The sequence below is a fragment of the Venustampulla echinocandica genome (genome assembly GCF_003357145.1).
Source record: "Venustampulla echinocandica strain BP 5553 chromosome Unknown scaffold_0, whole genome shotgun sequence".
Taxonomy (NCBI): Eukaryota; Fungi; Ascomycota; class Leotiomycetes; order Helotiales; family Pleuroascaceae; genus Venustampulla; species Venustampulla echinocandica.
In genome coordinates this window covers 7,879,524-7,897,687 of record NW_022474205.1, presented here as the reverse complement: position 1 = coordinate 7,897,687, position 18,164 = coordinate 7,879,524, and the positions used below count along the sequence as shown (strand labels likewise).

At 48.5% G+C, this 18,164-nt stretch overlaps 8 protein-coding genes across 8 annotated transcripts in view; 3 read left to right on the top strand and 5 right to left on the bottom strand.

Moving 5' to 3' along the window:
• Positions 1-2,499, bottom strand: part of BP5553_02499 (Uncharacterized protein) — a gene marked incomplete at both ends in the record, with an annotated part of 3,675 nt that extends 1,176 nt beyond the window's left edge. The window contains 5 exons of the mRNA XM_032011122.1: positions 64-1,000; positions 1,058-1,642; positions 1,694-1,889; positions 1,962-2,017; positions 2,066-2,499. Coding sequence (XP_031875176.1) covers positions 64-1,000; positions 1,058-1,642; positions 1,694-1,889; positions 1,962-2,017; positions 2,066-2,499 — 2,208 coding nt within the window. The remainder of the gene's footprint in view (positions 1-63; positions 1,001-1,057; positions 1,643-1,693; positions 1,890-1,961; positions 2,018-2,065) is intronic.
• A 1,273-nt stretch (positions 2,500-3,772) lies between these two features.
• Positions 3,773-4,849, top strand: BP5553_02498 (Peptidyl-prolyl cis-trans isomerase; the record flags this gene model as incomplete). The annotated part of the gene is made up of 5 exons (XM_032011121.1): positions 3,773-3,903; positions 3,968-4,035; positions 4,281-4,450; positions 4,504-4,610; positions 4,663-4,849. The coding sequence occupies 5 exons, from the start codon at positions 3,773-3,775 to the stop codon at positions 4,847-4,849; spliced, it is 663 nt and encodes a 220-aa protein (XP_031875175.1).
• Positions 4,850-5,132: 283 nt separating this feature from the next.
• On the bottom strand, positions 5,133-6,337 carry BP5553_02497 (uncharacterized protein; the record flags this gene model as incomplete). The annotated part of the gene is made up of 2 exons (XM_032011120.1): positions 5,133-5,961; positions 6,048-6,337. The coding sequence occupies 2 exons, from the start codon at positions 6,335-6,337 to the stop codon at positions 5,133-5,135; spliced, it is 1,119 nt and encodes a 372-aa protein (XP_031875174.1).
• A 1,552-nt stretch (positions 6,338-7,889) lies between these two features.
• Positions 7,890-8,518, top strand: BP5553_02496 (Uncharacterized protein; the record flags this gene model as incomplete). The annotated part of the gene is made up of 2 exons (XM_032011119.1): positions 7,890-8,054; positions 8,108-8,518. 2 exons carry the CDS (start codon positions 7,890-7,892, stop codon positions 8,516-8,518), a joined length of 576 nt encoding a protein of 191 aa, XP_031875173.1.
• A 747-nt stretch (positions 8,519-9,265) lies between these two features.
• Positions 9,266-10,762, bottom strand: BP5553_02495 (Uncharacterized protein; the record flags this gene model as incomplete). The annotated part of the gene is made up of 4 exons (XM_032011118.1): positions 9,266-9,889; positions 9,938-10,173; positions 10,225-10,612; positions 10,667-10,762. The coding sequence occupies 4 exons, from the start codon at positions 10,760-10,762 to the stop codon at positions 9,266-9,268; spliced, it is 1,344 nt and encodes a 447-aa protein (XP_031875172.1).
• A 1,099-nt stretch (positions 10,763-11,861) lies between these two features.
• BP5553_02494 (Acyl-CoA N-acyltransferases (Nat)) lies at positions 11,862-12,425 on the bottom strand (the record flags this gene model as incomplete). Its single annotated transcript, XM_032011117.1, has 1 exon — positions 11,862-12,425. The coding sequence occupies one exon, from the start codon at positions 12,423-12,425 to the stop codon at positions 11,862-11,864; it is 564 nt and encodes a 187-aa protein (XP_031875171.1).
• Positions 12,426-13,268: 843 nt separating this feature from the next.
• Positions 13,269-14,647, top strand: BP5553_02493 (uncharacterized protein; the record flags this gene model as incomplete). Its single annotated transcript, XM_032011116.1, has 3 exons — positions 13,269-13,329; positions 13,385-13,476; positions 13,595-14,647. The coding sequence occupies 3 exons, from the start codon at positions 13,269-13,271 to the stop codon at positions 14,645-14,647; spliced, it is 1,206 nt and encodes a 401-aa protein (XP_031875170.1).
• A 1,213-nt stretch (positions 14,648-15,860) lies between these two features.
• BP5553_02492 (Uncharacterized protein) lies at positions 15,861-17,009 on the bottom strand (the record flags this gene model as incomplete). Its single annotated transcript, XM_032011115.1, has 2 exons — positions 15,861-15,987; positions 16,081-17,009. The coding sequence occupies 2 exons, from the start codon at positions 17,007-17,009 to the stop codon at positions 15,861-15,863; spliced, it is 1,056 nt and encodes a 351-aa protein (XP_031875169.1).
• Positions 17,010-18,164: the final 1,155 nt, after the last annotated feature.

The window sequence follows — 18,164 nt, the reverse complement described above, 5'->3', positions numbered from 1 at the left end:
TGTACTCCCAGCAAATGCGGCAGCTTGAAGGGCAGAGCCGTACTTTCCACCCTGCATATTGACATCAGCTCCAGCATCTAGTAGAGCCTTTACAATATCCGAGTTCCCACGATATGCGGCCGTGTTCCCATAGTATGCGGCGGCTTGAAGGGCAGTACCAAGTGCTCCACTTCGGGCATTAACATCGGCACCCTTGCTGATGATATATCGAAGAAGATAACTATTTCCGAACAACGTAGCGTAATATAAAGGACTTCCGATTTTAAAGGTGTTTAGCGAAAAAGTGAGCTCGTTATCAGGGTTATGAATTAAAATCCAAGATACTAACACCTCGGAATCCAAAAAATTACAAATTAAATCGTTTGCTCTTGTACTTATAGCTTCAGCTGCCCGTAAGTGCCAATACCAAAGGGCCGCATATCCAAGTAGCGGAAACTCATTTAGATCTTTAGAGGACGCTGACTTTCTGTCGGACACGGAATAGCACGTTATATAGAGAAGGGACCTCTGCACAATCGCTTCGATAGCATCCGCCTCGGAAATATAAAATGTATGTGCAGGTCCAGAACGTATCCGAACAGAGTTCACGTATTCCTTTACGGAGAAATGGGCTATTTCAATGAACGAGAGTTCCCCCCAGGCCTGCTCGGAAAATAAAAATACATTGGTCCGATACGTTGTTGACTCGATGACCAGCCCGGACAATATTTCTATAAGCCAACTTGGGTCGGGAATGCGATTTCTAGGGTCAAACGCTGTTTCAGCGGTTGGGTCAATTATTACAGCTTCAGTAAGCTGCTCGATAGTTATGGGCTCGCAGGTGTGGCTTATCCACTGGAGAGCAACGAGAGCTTTTTGCTGGTGTTCCTCAGGGATACTCATAAGGATCCGCTCATAGGTATCGTCCAGTGTTCTCGGTAGGGACTTCAGGGCCTTCCCCACATCGTCGGGGGTAATACATTTCTTTAAGGAGTCCAATTGGCAGTCGACCCAGCGGAACCTAGAAGGAGAGTCAAATCCAGTAGGACTGAGATGTCAAGGAAGAGTATAGTCTTACATTCCATTAGCTCCTTCAACCAAAACTCGCTCGATTTCCGCTTGGATTTCGGCCGGCCACATTTTTAGCTTCCTATCGTTCGCGAGCTCGGCACATATGAACTTTTGAATGTCGGATCGAACAGCCGCTCCTTGTATAGAGATGGGCGGGATTGAACATAGCGGGTCAAGAGCCTCGCTAAGGTCAACTTCTCTTCGGCCGGTGACTAAAACATGCAAGTTGCTTGCGGCCCATTCGTTGATCTGTCTCAAAACGTCGCAAAGATCGCTTCGTTCTCCATTATCGTTTGGACACTCATCTAAGGCATCAATGATGATGAAGACGGTCCTATGGCCATCTACCATATTCTTGATTGCAGCGAGAAGTCGGTCTGTCGGCGGACGGCTTTGCATATAGCTGTTATATAGTGTTATCACTGCATCCGGGATATATTCCTCTTGGCGGGCCAATTGCGAAAGAATGGAGCATAGGAGGTTGTCGACCTTCTGCTTCTCTGTATCTCGGAATGAGAAGTAAAAGTAAGCAAGGACCCGATCGGCAGATTGATTTGCGCAGTACTCGCGAGTCTGCTCAATGATTTCGGAGCTGTTCTCTGGTTAGTAGGCATATGAAGCGTAATTGAGCCCGAGGCCCTACCAAAGAATGGTTTTGCCGCATCCAGGGATGCCGTATAACCAAAGAAACGAGTCTGGATCTTGTTTCCACTGGAGATACTCCTCACCCTCTGTGAACCACTTGCCAGTTTGGTCTTGATGCTTCTTTCTTGCTGCTATCTGATTGTTACCGGGATCTGCCTGGGATAGCCACCTGATGATCCCGTTCCTTTTATCATCTGATACCTGTTAGTTCTCGAGTCTCGATACTAATGGGGATGTTGTCCGATCATGTCATTATGCGCGCTTACCGCTCAGGCTCTTGGATATATCGGAAACCATGCGCCCGGTTTCGAGAGATTGCCCCCTAATACAACGTTAGCCGAAAAACCTTGAGTTAGCTACGTAGTCTCACATGTGCTCAGCGTTTAACAACTCAAATAGTTTACTCTTATGTGTTCTGATATCCTCAAGGCATCGCTCTACATCTTTCTTCTTTGATGGCCAAAGGGCACGATGCCGGTATTTTGCAAATCCTTCTACAGGTGTTAATTTAGCGCTGAGGGCCGACAAGGCTAGTTTGCACTGTTCCAGCGCTCCATCGGGGCTGCTGAGGGAGTTCAACGATGGCCATGAGTCGACAGGCTTCTCCGCCCCTGTTGTTGCTTGATTTACCAAATCCTTGAGTTTCTGTAAAATTTGTTCGACATCTCCCAGCTCGGCTTGAATCTTCGCGACGTCTTGCTTCGCCTTTTTGACCGATTGGCCATATTTGACCACATTCGTAGCAACAACTGTGGTGATCTGGATCACGGCGATGATCGAGGCGGCAAGGCCTATTTCTGCCATCATGTAAATGTAATACGTGCAAGTTCCACGGTGTGATGTTGAGAGGAGGTGGAGGAAGCTGTAGTTTCTATTATGGGCACGAACGGCAAGGCTGAGCTTGTTCCGAGCCTAATTCCCTGTACGCGTAAAACGTAGCATGTTCGTGGCTCCATACAGGGGCCGATTTGTTGCATGCCTCGGCTTTTGCTGAGACTTTTGCTCTAATAATATGAGTACAGAGTACACAGTTCGTACCTCCCTCCCTAAGGCACCTAGTTGGTACCTACCAGGGAAGGGAAATCACTATTTGTTGGCCTCAGGCAGCATGCCCAACCACATGCCCTCCCAACAACCCGTGACCACACCTATATTTTATTATCACGTGATAAGCCGGTGAAGAGCGCCGCGGCAGAATTATACTATTTCCAAAGCCCGTGAGCAGCGCGTTCACCTGTTCTCTTTCTCTCCTCAGCATCAGCATCATCGTCCCAGAGCCGTCCCGTGTATTCTAATTGTATAAGTATTACTTCTACGGCGTCTGGTCTCCTGTCTTTCCAGCCCCTTCCCGAGTCTCCGACCGACCGACCCCATCTCTTCCAGGTACGTACACGCCTACACATCATGATTCTTCTGCCCTGCTGCACCACGGCTGCAGCGTCTGCGTGTGCCCGGTCTGTGGTGTTGGTGTACGGATGTGGATGATGTGGATGTGGATCACTGCAGCAGAGATGTCATGCCATGGCATGCCCATGGAAAGGCAGGCTTCGCGAGGGATTCTTGAGGACAAAGCATTGTCTATCCCCGAGCTAAGAGTGGGCGGGCATTCAAGTTGATGAGCAGCAGAGCAGCAACAGCAGCCGGGAGAGAGCTTGACACAGCACCAGAAACCGGAACACAGAGCATACCTTAGCCACCTCTGCTACACTCTTCTGCTCCCTTCTGCTCTCTTCTGCTCTGTTCTGTTCTGTTCTGTTTATGTTCAGCTCTGCTCAGCTCTCCTCTGGCCTCTGCCATATGCACATCCCTGGGTGAAGCATCAAATGGGAATCAAATGAACGCGGCCCCTTTGCCCCTATTTCCTCACTACCTACTCCATACCTGCTCTCTGTCCCAGCAGCTCCTTGCCTCGTCCTCCAAGCCCCGTTCCGATTTGACTCGCTTACCCGCGTCCTAGCGCCACCACCGCCGCCGTCACCACCAGCAACACCCAGCAGCCCAGCAAGCAAAAATACACCAGGACAGCACCCGCCAGCACCGCCGCCCTCCGCCCCTCCGCCCACCAACCACCCCAAACATGCAACCCCTCCTCAGACCCCACCTCTCTCTCGCTCACCTCCCCTCCTCCATCATTGCAAAATCCTTCAAGCTCACCCAACTCAACGCCCGATCATTCCACGCAACTCCATCCAACATGACTATCAAGACGTGAGCCCCCATCAATCGACCATCATCGGTGTCTCGTCTCGGTCGATGCTAACAATCAACACAGCTTTTTCGACGTTACCTGGGAGGGCCCAGTCCTCGATGCTCAAGGAAAAGCTACCTCCAAGGTAGCAAGTAAGTCAGCCCCTCCATCCACCCATCAACCCATCCACCCATCCTCCTTCCCATCAATTGAGCATCCGCCATCTCTTCGGAGCATCGCGATGATCTGTTCCGTCGTCACTAGACGTCTTGATGTAGCTGTCTACCTGATGCTGATGGCCTTCAACGCGTTGTTGTTGGCACCGTGTTGTTCGATCTGCTCGCTCCGTCCCCCCACTGTGGCCGAATGCACTGCTGACACTCCTCCTCCCCCGCAGACCAACAGGGCCGCATCAACTTCAACCTCTTCGATGACGTTGTCCCAAAGACCGCTGAGAACTTCCGCGCTCTCTGCACCGGCGAGAAGGGCTTCGGTTATGCCAACTCGGGATTCCACCGCATCATTCCTCAGTTCATGCTCCAGGGCGGTGACTTCACCCGTGGCAACGTACGCTTGGATCCCCCCGTAGAATAACGAGACTGAAGCTCACACTCCTATAGGGCACCGGTGGCAAGTCCATCTACGGTGAGAAGTTCGCCGATGAGAACTTCAAGTTAACCCACAACAAGCCCGGACTTCTGTCCATGGCTAACGCTGGCCCCAACACGTAAGCTGCGCCTACCCACCTCAACCCAGCAAAGCTAACCACCATCCTGCAGCAATGGATCCCAGTTCTTCGTCACCACCGTCGTGACCAGCTGGCTCGATGGCAAGCACGTCGTCTTCGGCGAGGTCGCTGACGAGGAGTCGCTGAAGATTGTCAAGGCTCTCGAGGCTACCGGCAGCGGCAGCGGCAAGGTCAACTACAGCAACAAGCCCACCATTGTCAAGTCTGGACAGTTGTAGATTAGCCACCTCATCGGAAGCTGCGGATCATTCTTGGGCTGTGTCAATTAGGATCCGAAAGGGCACAAGATTAGATAGCACGCTTTGAACGAGACTAGGGGACGAAAAGTTCATGATCCATATCAAATAAGCCTGATTTCCACCCTAACCACGATGCATGCGATAGATCGTTTTGATTTGTTAATGTTTCCTACAAGTGACAAGGCCATGGTATCTTCCCAAACGCCACCAAATAAAAAAGTCCCCGACGCTATGCATTGACATGGAAGTCGTCCGAATCCCCTTAAATATCAAGCCAATCAGTGAAATATTCACAATTGCTGGGTGAAACCGGTCCCCCCTCCTCGCAAAGATCGAACACTGGACACCGGCCACAAGGCACCTCGGTGAGCGCGCTCGTAACATCATGCTCATGTCTCAAGGTCTTCCGCAGCGCCCTATACCCAATACCACTCCCTGCCCCAATGACCTTCTCAATGCGGTCATCATAGCACATGATATCCAAGAGCTGCTGAATATCGTGCGCCCCCAGAGTCGTGTGAATTGCGATATTGCTCCCGTCGAGAAAGGCCGTAAGCTCATCCAGATCCGGATAGCCGTTGTAGTCCGCCGGCATAGGAAGCGTAGCCTCGTACAGACGACTTCGCGCCGACCGCTCGTCCTCGTTACCTCCACGGGCACCGAGTGCTTTCTCCCTCGCGGCTTTGGCTTGCGCGGAAGACATACCCTTGCCCTTGCTACTGATTGTCTTCGCGGGGCGACGAAGCATAGCTGTGTCCGTGTAGAAGCTTCTCCTCTTGATCTGCGTGTATAGCACCTTCGTCACAATCTCCACGAACTCCATATCCAGCTCCCCCTCTGAGTACCATGGGCCTCCTGACGCACGCTCGCTGGGCCGCAGGCTCGATAGGATGTACATCTTGCGAGTGGGGTGCTCGACGGATTTCATGTCGGCGATCAGGTTCCGGCCTTCGAGGTGCTTGAGACAGGTGCGCATGATGGTGTCGTGGATCTTGAGTTTGGCTTTGATGGTCTTGGTCCAGATCCCATCGTCGCCGGCTTCGTCGATGAGCCCGTAGACCATCTCTTGTTCTGCGGTCAGGCTGCGGAATCTAACAAGCAAGACAAAGTAGTTAGCTATGTTTACGTTCCAAAGGGGAATTCACATGGTAGTGATATGGCGGAAGGCACTACTTACTTCTTAGCATCATCCTCAGTCCGCACTCGCCAGCCCAAGCCCTCCGCATCCTGTACAGTCTTGAACAACTTCTCATTCAGAAGCCCTTGCACCACTTGAAGGAGGACCTGGACGTCCTTGTTGGGGATGATGCCCAGGGCGAAAATGGTGCTCTGGTGAAAGACCGTCTTTAGGCCCTCTTCCTCTGCAATGTCCATGCAGCTGCTGTAGACGTCGGTCTTCATGGCTGTGATATCGAGGCCGCCGCCCGCTGGTGGCGGGGCAGCCACATCAGTACTGCTGGAGGCCATGACAAAGGGAATTGTGTGACGCGAGGAGTTGTGGTAATGCTTGTAGGCTATGAGTAAATACGGGAGGTTTGGATTGTCATTGGCATCTGCCGATGTGCTTGATTGCACTGCGCTGCACGGCGGAGGTGAATTGAATTGAATGTCCTGGCTTCTTCTGACATACAAAATTTGGAGCTGTATCGAGTATGTTTTTACGCGAGCACAAGGCTACAAGGCTAGAGAGCCAGTTCGGAAATAATTTAGCGCTGTTTCGTACTCGTACTTGTGCTTCGTCCACCGCTCATCTCATCACTGTGCTGGTCCAATCTTCTTCATAAGGTACCTAGGTACCTCACACTCAGCACTTCCGGTCTCAACGATCCAGTCCAATGTATTACAAGACCATGTTCATGAAAATGATGAGATGGGATGATTATGGCCGCCGTGATTTCTCTGTTGTTCTCCCCTCAACCTGTGAGATCGGCGAGATCCTGTTTGCATGTCTCACAGCCACCATGGCCAAAATCTTGGGGCCGTGGTTGAAACTTCAACCATGACATCTATCCATGGATCCGGGTCTTACAGGAGCCTCTCATCCAACCTCTCTACAGCCACATAGTCAAGCACTGCGCTGAAATACACGCATTACATCTGGATGGCTCCTGATTCCTGACGGCTTTTGATGTGGCGGCCCGCGAACGCGCCTACAATCCTCGTACGTTCGAGCCTCACGGGACGCTCCGCCAGACCTAAGGTTACAAGGCCTTTGGGGACACACATTGGCTGCGACAGGAATAGCATCGCGGCAGTCGGACCAATGCCTTGGTCGTCGTTGTGGCCTCGAAAGATCCCGCGGTTTCTTTTAACGCGATGCAATTTAGGTTCATTGGTACAGAGCGGATTGAAGGTTTACCTCGCTTCTCTGCTGGGTCGTTTGTGAGGCGCCTACACATCGCTGGGATCATCGCCTGAAGACAAGAGCAAGGTAGTGAGCGCCCTAATTGGCCAGCACAGCGGCTGTCACAACGCTCGACTGTATCAAACAATTATAGAGTCTTGACATCTAGGCCTTACCCTCATTTATGATTCAAGCTCAGATCACTCATAGCAAGTGCTGAATGAATATTTAAGAATCTGATTCCGCTGCTCAGTTTGCTTTCCTTCTCTCCTCATCTCATTCATCTCATTCATCTCTTCGTTTTCTCCTCTCTCAATCTACAAAAGCGGTGCTTCTCTGTTCCCTTTTTCCTGTTTTCCATTACTTCTCTTCATAGGAACCGTCTCGTCAGACAATTCGGTCACTCTTTCGCTGCTAGCTCGGCCAGTTTCATCAACACTTCGACAGCCCTCCCCATTGCTTTCGCCTAGACGGCATCAATACCTGCACCTCATTCTTTAGAAAAGGGCTTTCGTCATCAATAGTGTTCTTTACACTCCTTTTCTGAGCACCCAGCAAACTTTCAAATCAAGCACCTTGGAAACACTCCAACAGAATCAACCAAATCATCACCAGCTTCTAAATCCTTCAACACCAATACGAGAACGTTCTTTCACTCCACCAACAACCACCAAAATGAAGGGACCAAATTTCGGAGCTTTGGGTGCTACCTTCACCATCATGCGAGCCATGCAAGCCATCTGCCTCATCTCCATCATCGGCATGACAGCCAACTTCGTCGCCGAGATGGTAGCTGTAAAGCAATCACCTCCCCAGGTCATCGTCGCCACCCTCTCAGTGGTATGTTCCATCATCCCATCACTACATGCATCACACTAACATAACACCCACAGACCTGCATCGCCGTCCTCTATGTAGCCATAACCTTCATTCTCTACTTCGACGGTGTCCTCCCGTTCCTCGTCCCCGCCGGCATGGACTCCCTTCTCTTGATCGCGGTCATCGTCGTAGCCACCACGGTTGGCAAGCCCCTCTCCTACCTCGACTGCGCCGCTCTCCCAAGTACAGGGACAACAGTATCCTTCCTCGACAGCGTCGCCGCCAATATGAAGAAGGTCAACTACTGGGTGTGGGCCGGTGCCAGCAAGACGACTTGCTACGAGATGAAGGCTATTTGGGGATTGAGCATTGCACTCTGTGTGCTCTTTGCTTTCAGCGCTATTTGCAGCGCATGCTTGTGGAAGCAGAACAAGGCGAAGGCAGCTGAGGGAGCTGCTCCCAAGGATGTCGAGGGCAACTGGTAAATCTTGTCCTCGCCATCTCAAAGATTGGTTGACTCGGTAATGGGGTATCTGATATCCATCAGACGATATGTCATTAAAAGTTGGAAGAAGCGCATACAGCAGGGAGCCTTAATGGCACAGTCACTCTTTTTTGTGTTTGGGTTTGCGTCACAGGCTAATGAACGTGCGTTAATGTTTGCTTTTGGGAGACTGGGAGACCTTGGATCATGGGTAATGTGTTTGATAATTAAAAAAAACATCAATATAGAAAGAATTGCGCTGGGCTTTTGCCATCTGAAATATTGTCTCTGAAACTGTGAGAACTGTGAACTATGTACCTTATCGATTCCCATCTGAGGAACATTACGATATTTATTAGAATTTCTTTTCTACAGTATGGCTAGCTATGTCTAACAAAGTTATAGCGATTGCAATTTGAGAAGTATTCTGGTAAGTGTTCCTATGCATGCAATCGGATATATTAGCAAGGGCCGAGAGAAAATGTTCTCGAGCAATAATTACACTTCCTAGTTCCCTTGACACAACTAAGTTACAGAACATTATATCGTATGGTATGGGAAATGGGACGATGGTCGTTTTAAAGATGCTTGCAGTAGAACGGGGATGATCAGAGTTGAGGCTGGTTAAGCAATGTTGTATATTCAGATTCTATCGAAAAGTATAATAGGGCATCATTCTAGTACTACAATCCGCTACATCCAATGATTCAATGTGAACTTCAAATTTGACGAAGCGTATCTCCAATTCTTAGCTGTCCGCATCCTGGTACGGCCATAACCTTGCGAAGGGTTCCCTTTCCGCCTCATCATCAGCAGCCCCAATGAAGGAATCCCTAAGCTCAGCTACGGCAGTATGTATCTGGTCAAATTCAGTTGGATCTACCATCCCATTTGGAAGTAGTCCCCAATTGTCTCGAAAAAGTCTTAATATTTTACCAACATCGGCCATACTCTCCTCCTCGGCCGCGTGCAGTGCAAGTTCCTGCTCGCTGAAGCTTACAGGACATATAACAGACCCTGGACAAAGGTCCTGCCACAGCTCGACGATTGAAAGTAGAGCCCGCCGAAGGAAAAATACATCGCGATCCTCCCATACATCCACAGCAAGACGTGACGGTTGTGTTCTCACGTTGGAATTTTCTAGTTGTAGAGCAGCCCAATGTCTTGGATTTCTGCTCTTAGTCTCAGCCTCATGATATTTATGGCAAGTCTCGCTCATTCGGTCATGGTCGATCTTCTTCTCGCTACGACCAAGGCTGTCATAATCCTCTGGAAGCTTAATCAAGGTCCAATCATCAGCAACTGTCCCTCGATGCTGAATCATTCTCGGGATTCCACATTGGTAAAATAACGGCATAACAGCCGCTGATTGCTAGTCAATTATACGAGTGATTTGCCTTGATTCGGGGTCGACGAATACGTTATTAAGATGGAGGTCTGGATGCCAAAGTGTTGGCGAGTGTATATCGTCCGTCCCTACGGGAGGTACCATGGCTGGAGTGAGTTGGAGATACCGATCTAGGAGATCGAGCACTTCCTCGGGCAACTCGGGTTCCGTAGAGGATCGATGGCAATTCATACGAGGACGGGCATGCGTTTTGATAAACCGCATCTCGTTTGTAGCCATAGCTTCTATAAATTCAAGCGATCCGTTATCTGCGTACCGTTAGAGCAAGCCAGTTGTATAGTATTAAACGAAAAACTCACACGGTCCTCGATTCATACCCATGTGTGTCCTATCACCGCGCCACGGGTCGCTGAAAACGAGGGGACCTAACTTAAAACGTTTGAGTAAGGACAAATTCCATGGCATACTGGTTATTATGGCGTTATCACTGGACATTTCCTCTGCAATGTCATCCCTAAAATAGATGCAGCCGGATTTCACGAACTTCGTCGACGCAAGCCGCTGTTCTATTTCCACAATCTGCTCCATTATTTCAAGTTTGAACTTCATCGGCCATTGACACCAGAGGCTGCCTAGTGGCCTACCTGGAGCCTTTTCCTCCAGGATGTATTCTGCCCCAACCGGATTGTTTCGATCAGCAGACCAGGAAATGATACGAGGAGTAGGAATATTCAATACATCGCGTAGCTGGCAATATCAAAGGTGAGGTTTCGGTTCTTAGGCATAGATAGAAGTACTTACAAACTCGCGAGTGGCTACTTCCGACGCCGTTGTATAATAAGCTGGCCCTGCCATCGGATTTGGGAGCTTTGCAACGATCTCCGAACCGTCATCCATTGTGAGGAGGTAACCCTTATTGTTGAGCCCTTCACGACACTTGAGAACTCTAGTGCCTAAAGTCCAAGGTAGCCACGAGTTTAATACATAGTAGGTTTATCGTGGAAACACACTATAGCGGGCATCCTCACTAGAGATAGCTGTAACTGCAGCTTTCAGGAGTTGCTCAAGGTCAAATTTGAGATACCTTCCTGATAGCTGTGTGGATTCATTGTATCTATGTCTGGTGAGTTTTAACTGTGAACAATAAGGCGTCATGCCAACGACTCAACGTGCATCCAGCGATTCCGAGTGTATCTGTAGAGTTCCTCTTCCGAAATATCTTCTACTACAAACATTAGGATCCTTAATAGCCAGGGGTTGCTATACATACAAGTCCCATCAGACTTCTCAGCGCTGAGGAGAGGCCTTGCCATTACCCGGTTGGCACTCTGTCTTTGCGTCGAAGTCGCAAACGTGGCAACTATCGACGGTCGAATATGCTGATTAGCAATGGTTCTACATGCAAAGAGGCGGCAACATAGTGGGGAAATCCGTGATCTGATGGGCATACTTCCTTTAGTTGAATTGAAACTTTGGGTTGTTATTGAACAGATCTACGTGGCGACGAGTAGATAACTCGCTGCTAAGGCGAGCTATAACCTAGATTGAGCCTACTCGAGTAGCGTTGATGCTATCGAGTTCCCTACCCCTAAAAAAGTATAATCTCAAGAAGCAACATCCGCCATTGTTCAGCTAACCAAACCTTCACGGAGTAAAGTTAGCGGCCCGTCAAGGTGTGAGAAATTAAAGTCACGAATAAATTGAAGATAAATATGCAAGTGATCCTCTTCTTCGATTCTCCTGCTAAAAGCTGCATAGATATACACACTGTCACGAGATAGATATTGAGCTTATACTTCAAATGCTATTGATCAAACTGTTTACTTCTAGTTTTACCTCGCTATTAAAAATCTAATAAGGTCCCGTTTATAAACAATATATCCTGAAGATCCTCTGCATCCTATACCTATATGTATAGAACGATATTCGAAAACCAATGTATGAAACTACCAACTATTCTATATCCCGTTCTATCTAAGTCCCCTAATCTTTCTTTCTAAAGATACTTCAACAAAATCCAATCCGTCTGCACACACTCCCCGGAAACAAACTCATGATCCCCCACCTTCCGATACCCCAACTTCTCATAAACTTTTTGCGCCCTATAATTCTCCTCCCAAACCCCCAGCCACATCGTTTTCTTCCCCATTTCCCTCGCAATCTCGTCCGCCCTCTGCATCAACATCGGCCCTATGCGCTTGCCCATCCACTCCGTACTCATATACAACCTCTGCAACTCCACCGTCGGGAGATCCCTCTGATTAATGCACGGTTCTGTGGTCCCTTCGCGGAGCTGTGCGTATCCTGTTATTGCGCCGTCCGGAGCTACGGCGACGATGGTGGTCATCAGAGGGCTGTGGAGGGTGGCTGATGTTGCCGCTATTGAGAAGTCGCTCTCTAGATAGGCGGCCATATCGGCAGCTGGGATCGAGTGCCCAAATGCCGCTGTGAAGGAGGTCGCGCCGATTCTTGCGATTTCAACGGCGTCGCTGGGGAGTGCGGGACGGGTTGTGATGGGTCCATCATGAGATTTGGGGACTTGGGGGGCTGTTTCTAACATATTTCCTCTCTCTCTCTCTTCCTCTCTCCTGTAAATGAACCCCTTGGTTTTGTTTTCGACGAGGGAAAGTGAAGAGTTCGTCGTTTGCTGCTTGGGCACTCCTTTCTATAGACTTTCTTGGAGCGGATTGAGATAAGGATATTTATTAAAAGAAATCTCGAAGGAGCTCTGTTTTAAAATTCTTCGTTGGCCTTCTCATTAAATAAATCAATCCATGTAGCTTTTCGTTTACATCCGTACTAATAAGCCTTAATTCGTTGGTTTTGCTGTGTCATTGATTCTATTATATTCGCTGCATTTTTATTTTTCTGCGAGACCCACATGTGTAGTCTACAGGGCGCGTCGGATCAATCCGCCACCACTTTCGACACGATGACACTCACTCCGCATTTTGCAAGGACATAGGACACCCCCCCTGAGATCTGCCAAAACAAAGTTATTCGAGGATTTCTTAATAACTTTTCATTTTAGTTATCTGTAGCTCCGTTCGCACCGGTCCCTACTTGGATGTTAGATCTAATACTGCCACATATTGCTGTTACCTCTAGTGATTAAACCTATCTCTTAGACTTCTTTGACTGGTGACCTACGAAGTACACTACCTCCTTTGTACCTATCTCGGGATAAGAGGCTAGCGAATCTACGAACGGCTATTCGACTTAGTCACTTACGGCAGCCACATTAATGTTTAGCGCGGTACGCTAAAATGTTCAAAGGCCCAGCCATACTTGTCCCTGTCTGTATGTCTTATGTCTTTATCATCCTCTTGCTACGTAACTCCGTCCATCTTGGTGGCCTGGCGGTAAGTAGAAGTTATCTTCATACTCACGCTTCCTAGTCCTCATGTCTCCACGTTTAAGAAACGGAAAAGTTTGGCGTCAACCGTTGCTGTCAAAGTACCAGGGTATGATGCCCACTAGTATGTCCATTGCCAGCAGCCACTGACTGAATATTGATAGAGAAGCCACCTCAGGGAATTCGAAACGAAAAATCACATCTCTCTCCTCAAAGAACCGAACCATTAGACCACCTGCAACGCTCCCAGAGAAGCGTACCCGAAGGCGCGAATTCTATAATAAACCGTCCATCTTCATCCCTCCGTTTCAAACACCCGGACAAAGAAGCATGTCACCACTCCTGCAATTCCACAAAGCTAACTCAAAGCCAAGGTCCAACAACCTAGCGGCCGTAAGCGGAAACGATCGCAGGACGATGAAGGCCAATTTCCTACCATAATCAAATCGCCTTCCAAGCAAGAGCGAACGTGCGGAGTCAGCGTTGAGAAGCCCAATCCGGTTGAATTCTGGGTAACGGAAAAACACTGGCCGAAGGACTCCAAACAATACAACCTGACTTGGGACGATCTCAAAAAAGACACCTGGTACGAGAAATTCTGGGACCCGGAGATGAATCGTTTACTTCCAAAGCAACAGTCGTCTTCCTCTCTCCATAAGAAGCAAACGGAGTCAGGTGTCATCGCCACAGATCCCCATACCTCAAGCACAACTGCTTCATACCAAGACATACGCTACCAAACTGTACTTGCGGCTAAGGGTAGCTACTTGGATGATTCAGAGTTAGGAATCACAAATGCAAGCAAGAGCATCTGCCGAGTTTTACTTAGGAAGAAGCAGACAGTTCCCCAAAAGTCGCTTTTTCGGGCTGATCTGTTCAAGAAGACTTGCAAGAAGTTAGAAAGCAGAAACGAGGCCAGACTTATTCAAGATGTTACTCGGCTTATTGTTCCTTCTGCGGAAACACTTGCGACTTTCGGAGCCAAACAGCTTGAGATCTTAGTCGAGAGTGTCCACGAAGGCTGGAATAATTCCATTCCTATAACACAGACTCGTCCGCAGCCCGACTATGCGGTAGGATTTGGGCGAGGGGCATTCACAGAGGATCAGCTCAAGCGGCTTAAACCCCTTGTCGGCGAGGTTACTGAAACTTCTTTCTTTATGGCCACTTACTACATGTACTTCCCGTTCTTAACCTGCGAAGTTAAGTATAGCAACGCCGCACTAGATGTTGCAGACCGGCAGAATGCGTATAGTATGACAATAGCAGCAAGGGGCATTGTCAAACTCTTAGGCTTGTCAAGCGCGAAAACGAGCTTCATCGAGAAATCCTGGCCTTCTCTATCTCACACAATCACCGGTCTGTCAGAATATATGGTCACTATCCTATTATTGATGGCAAGAGAACTACCTTTTACTGTCATCTAATCCACGAGTTCATCTTTATAGTATTAGATGGCAAAGAAAAATGGACAGCGTACGAATTCACTATGGGTATCTACAATGTCTGGATGCCGATTCACCTTAAAAGGATCTACTCGGCCATCGATGAGTTACCACCCGATGTGAAATTTGAGACTTCGCTACAGTCTGAGTCTTGGGGGTCCGGAATTTACGAGGCGATGAGCCCGATACGTCCCTAGTCTTATAGAGACGAGAGAACATCCAAGAAGTCAAGGAGAACGGGATTGCCAAAATTACATTAGTGCCGCAATCCAAGCTTGACGAGTCATAGCGGCCTGCCTTACCCCATTAACCCAACCCCATCATAGAGAATACCACCCCGTGTACTTTATAATTTTAAGGATTGATAGTTATTATTTCACAATCTGGAGCACTAGTAGCAGTCTTGACTCCTTTTTGGTCTTAGAACCTTATTCTCATCGGTTTCTTCCCAGGGCCGTTTTATGAAGCCTGCAATCTCCATGAGCAAAGTCGAATACGAATAAGATGATGTAAGAGGATGGGGATGATGATCGAGTCTGTTGTAGGAAAATTTCCATAGACTCCGGCTTAGTTTTGGGAGCGGACAATGCTAGAGGAGTATTTGACGCAGTCCCTCCTCATATATTCGCTGCTAGGCACTACGAAATTTTACCATCCTCAATCTTTCGGATACGCCCCCATAAGTACTGGGGCAGTCACTACTGGCGCTTATCAAGTAGGTCATATCTTTTTTTAGCTATTTTTTGGAAAGCGTGCCTAAGCAGCTTCTTAGTGGGAGGTTCTATGAGGCTGGGGGCGATATATAGGCAAAGACGTGAAGTACACTTGAAAAGTTGTCTGTTGGTCCATATTTCTTCTATCCTCTCAAGTACTGTACATTGTCTGGCACCGGAATATAGCGGAAGGTCCTAAATTTCTAAAAAGTGTTGAGAAATTCCTTTAGCCATTGATCTGGAACAAAAACTGTTATATAACCTCTGCCTAGCTCTCTTACGCGTTTACTATCTTTTTGCTCTTTGTTCATTATAATCAACACTGATCAACAGTACACAAAAGTCAGAAGGACAATACCAAACAAAGAACTTAAACATAAACATAATATTATTGCAGGCAAATCGTACATATATAGATACCAATGCTTAATCGCGATAAGAATCGACTTTAGGCAACCCCCACTAGGCAAAGCTCAGCTCTTTCATGGTCCATGCTTCATGGAGGCGACTAACTCCTCGACATGGGCAAAGCTCAGCTCCTTCATAGTCTCATCCCAGATCTGGTCTTTCGCCGTCGTTCCGTCAGTGGTGTAGTAGAAAGTTGCAAGTCTGTCGTTGATGTCACTGTCAGTCAAGTTCCGAAGTCCATTCATAACCCCCTTGAGTTCAGATGGATAGGGAAAGCTAAGGCCGAAGACTTACGGCGCGATCTCGGTATTCATGAGGAAGCATCCGTGTGCCTCTTTGCCATGACCCAGCAAGGCGTCAATATATGTGGCAGCCCCTCTATCCACGGTCCTGCCAGCGATTCCGAAGAATGCTTTTGACATTAGCCAAACCACACCTCTTGCATCACGACTTAAATTTGTGCCTTTCGTCAGACCCGGGTCAACCATGTTGATGATTACGTCGTCAGACTTGACATATTCAGTCAGCTTGACTAGAAAAAGCTGAGATAGAAGCTTTGACACGCCATATCGCTCCTGGGAATCCCAAGGAGGATTCTTGGGGTCGTCAAATGAAGCGAGAAGTGGTCGCCGAGCACGATTCGGGAACTTGCACAAATGGGCCGTGATCGAGTTGATGACTGTCAGTCGTGCAGGGTCCTGCCGGGTTGATTTGGTTTTCAGAACAGGCAGCAGGAGAATCGTAAGAAGGATTGTGCTGAGGTGGTTCACTTGGACTGCAGTTTCATGTCCAGTTGAGCGGACTATATTGAAATTGATCGGGCCGACACCAGCATTCAGGATTGCGTAGTCAATGTGTGGGAGCTCAGCATCGCATTTGCGGACAAAGGCCTGGATAGAGTCATACGACTCCATATCAAGAGCCCAGACATCGATCTTTGCAGAAGAATTTGCCGTGGCAAGTTTTGCAGCAGCGGTTTTGCCTTTATCAAGGGACCGCACGGCAACCACAAGGCGGGATAGGCCGAGGGACAGGAGCTGCCTTGCTGCTTCGAAGCCGAGGCCCTGGTTGGCACCTGTGACAATTGCGACTTTACCCTTCAAGCTGCCGTACTGCTTTTCCGACGGGAGTGGTATTTCGACTTTGAACTGATTATTCCAGAAGATTTTGCCGAAGTTCTTGGGTAAAGTGGACATATCCTTGGAGGCGACCGTGGCGACCATATTGGGCGAGAAGTGATGGAGGATCTCGAGTTGGGGGGGACTTACCTAGACATTAGTTCTTGAAAATCTCAATGAAGGTAGGAAATCTCACAGTATCGTATTCGTTCGAGTTTCAAGGCCGTGACCAAGAGTGGATGAATCTTAAGACAATAGGTGAACCGTACTACCAATGTGATATATATACCTTATACTATATACCGATGTGTACCTGATCGTGAGTACGAGATGGAATTGTAAATTTAGGGGACTATGAAATTGCTATCAAGACGGAAGAGTCGGGGCATACTTATATTAACGGGCCAGGTCACCGCCAGACTCGCGGAATTCAGTAGTTGGCCATCATCTGAATTCATATGATGGCGCAGTGAGTGAGAAATGGCTATAGTTCCCAAAGGGGAAACCCCACTTGTCTTGGCACAATGAAAGCTGGGACCGTACGCTAGCCCCAAACAGGATACCCAAAAAGTCTTGGCAAAGCTTCAAAGCTCCAAGCTTCGGGCGTGGAGAAACAGCTCTTAAGTCCTATCACCGACCACGACAATGACCACAACCACGACCCAGAGTGTCACAATTCGTGGAGCATTCGAGTATTATTACCCCTTGTTTCGGCCATACCGCAACGACATGGCCTTGACTGTACACTTCAGATGTGAGTAGATGACGCACCTCCCTAATCCCTATCCATAGTCGCTTTAGGACAATGCTGATATTCATATAAGAGCGGACCCAGCGGAGACAGCTTTCAACGTTTAATTTCACCTAAATATTCCATTCGCGTCATATTCCCTTACGCGCATCTGAGCCTATCTAATAGTCCCATCGGATGAGATCTTCTTCATGCCAAGCCTTCCTGACACCCCGAAATTGGTCCACCTCCGGACGAGTTCCAGAATAGTGCTATCCATGGCGAAGCCCAAGTGTGAGTACTCTATATCCACATCATTCCCTGTCTTTAGCACCACCATGTACTAGTACCGCCGCCTTCCACTACACCATTGGCTCGTATACTTTGCATTATCTACCCATTATACCCCGTCTTGTTCAATACTAAGGGTTGCATGGTAGACTCGGCCGGACTTCGTTTTGTTGTTACTACGACAGATAAAGCCTTGGACAAGCCCGACCGCAAAGCTATCAGGGGCCATGCGACGCGAG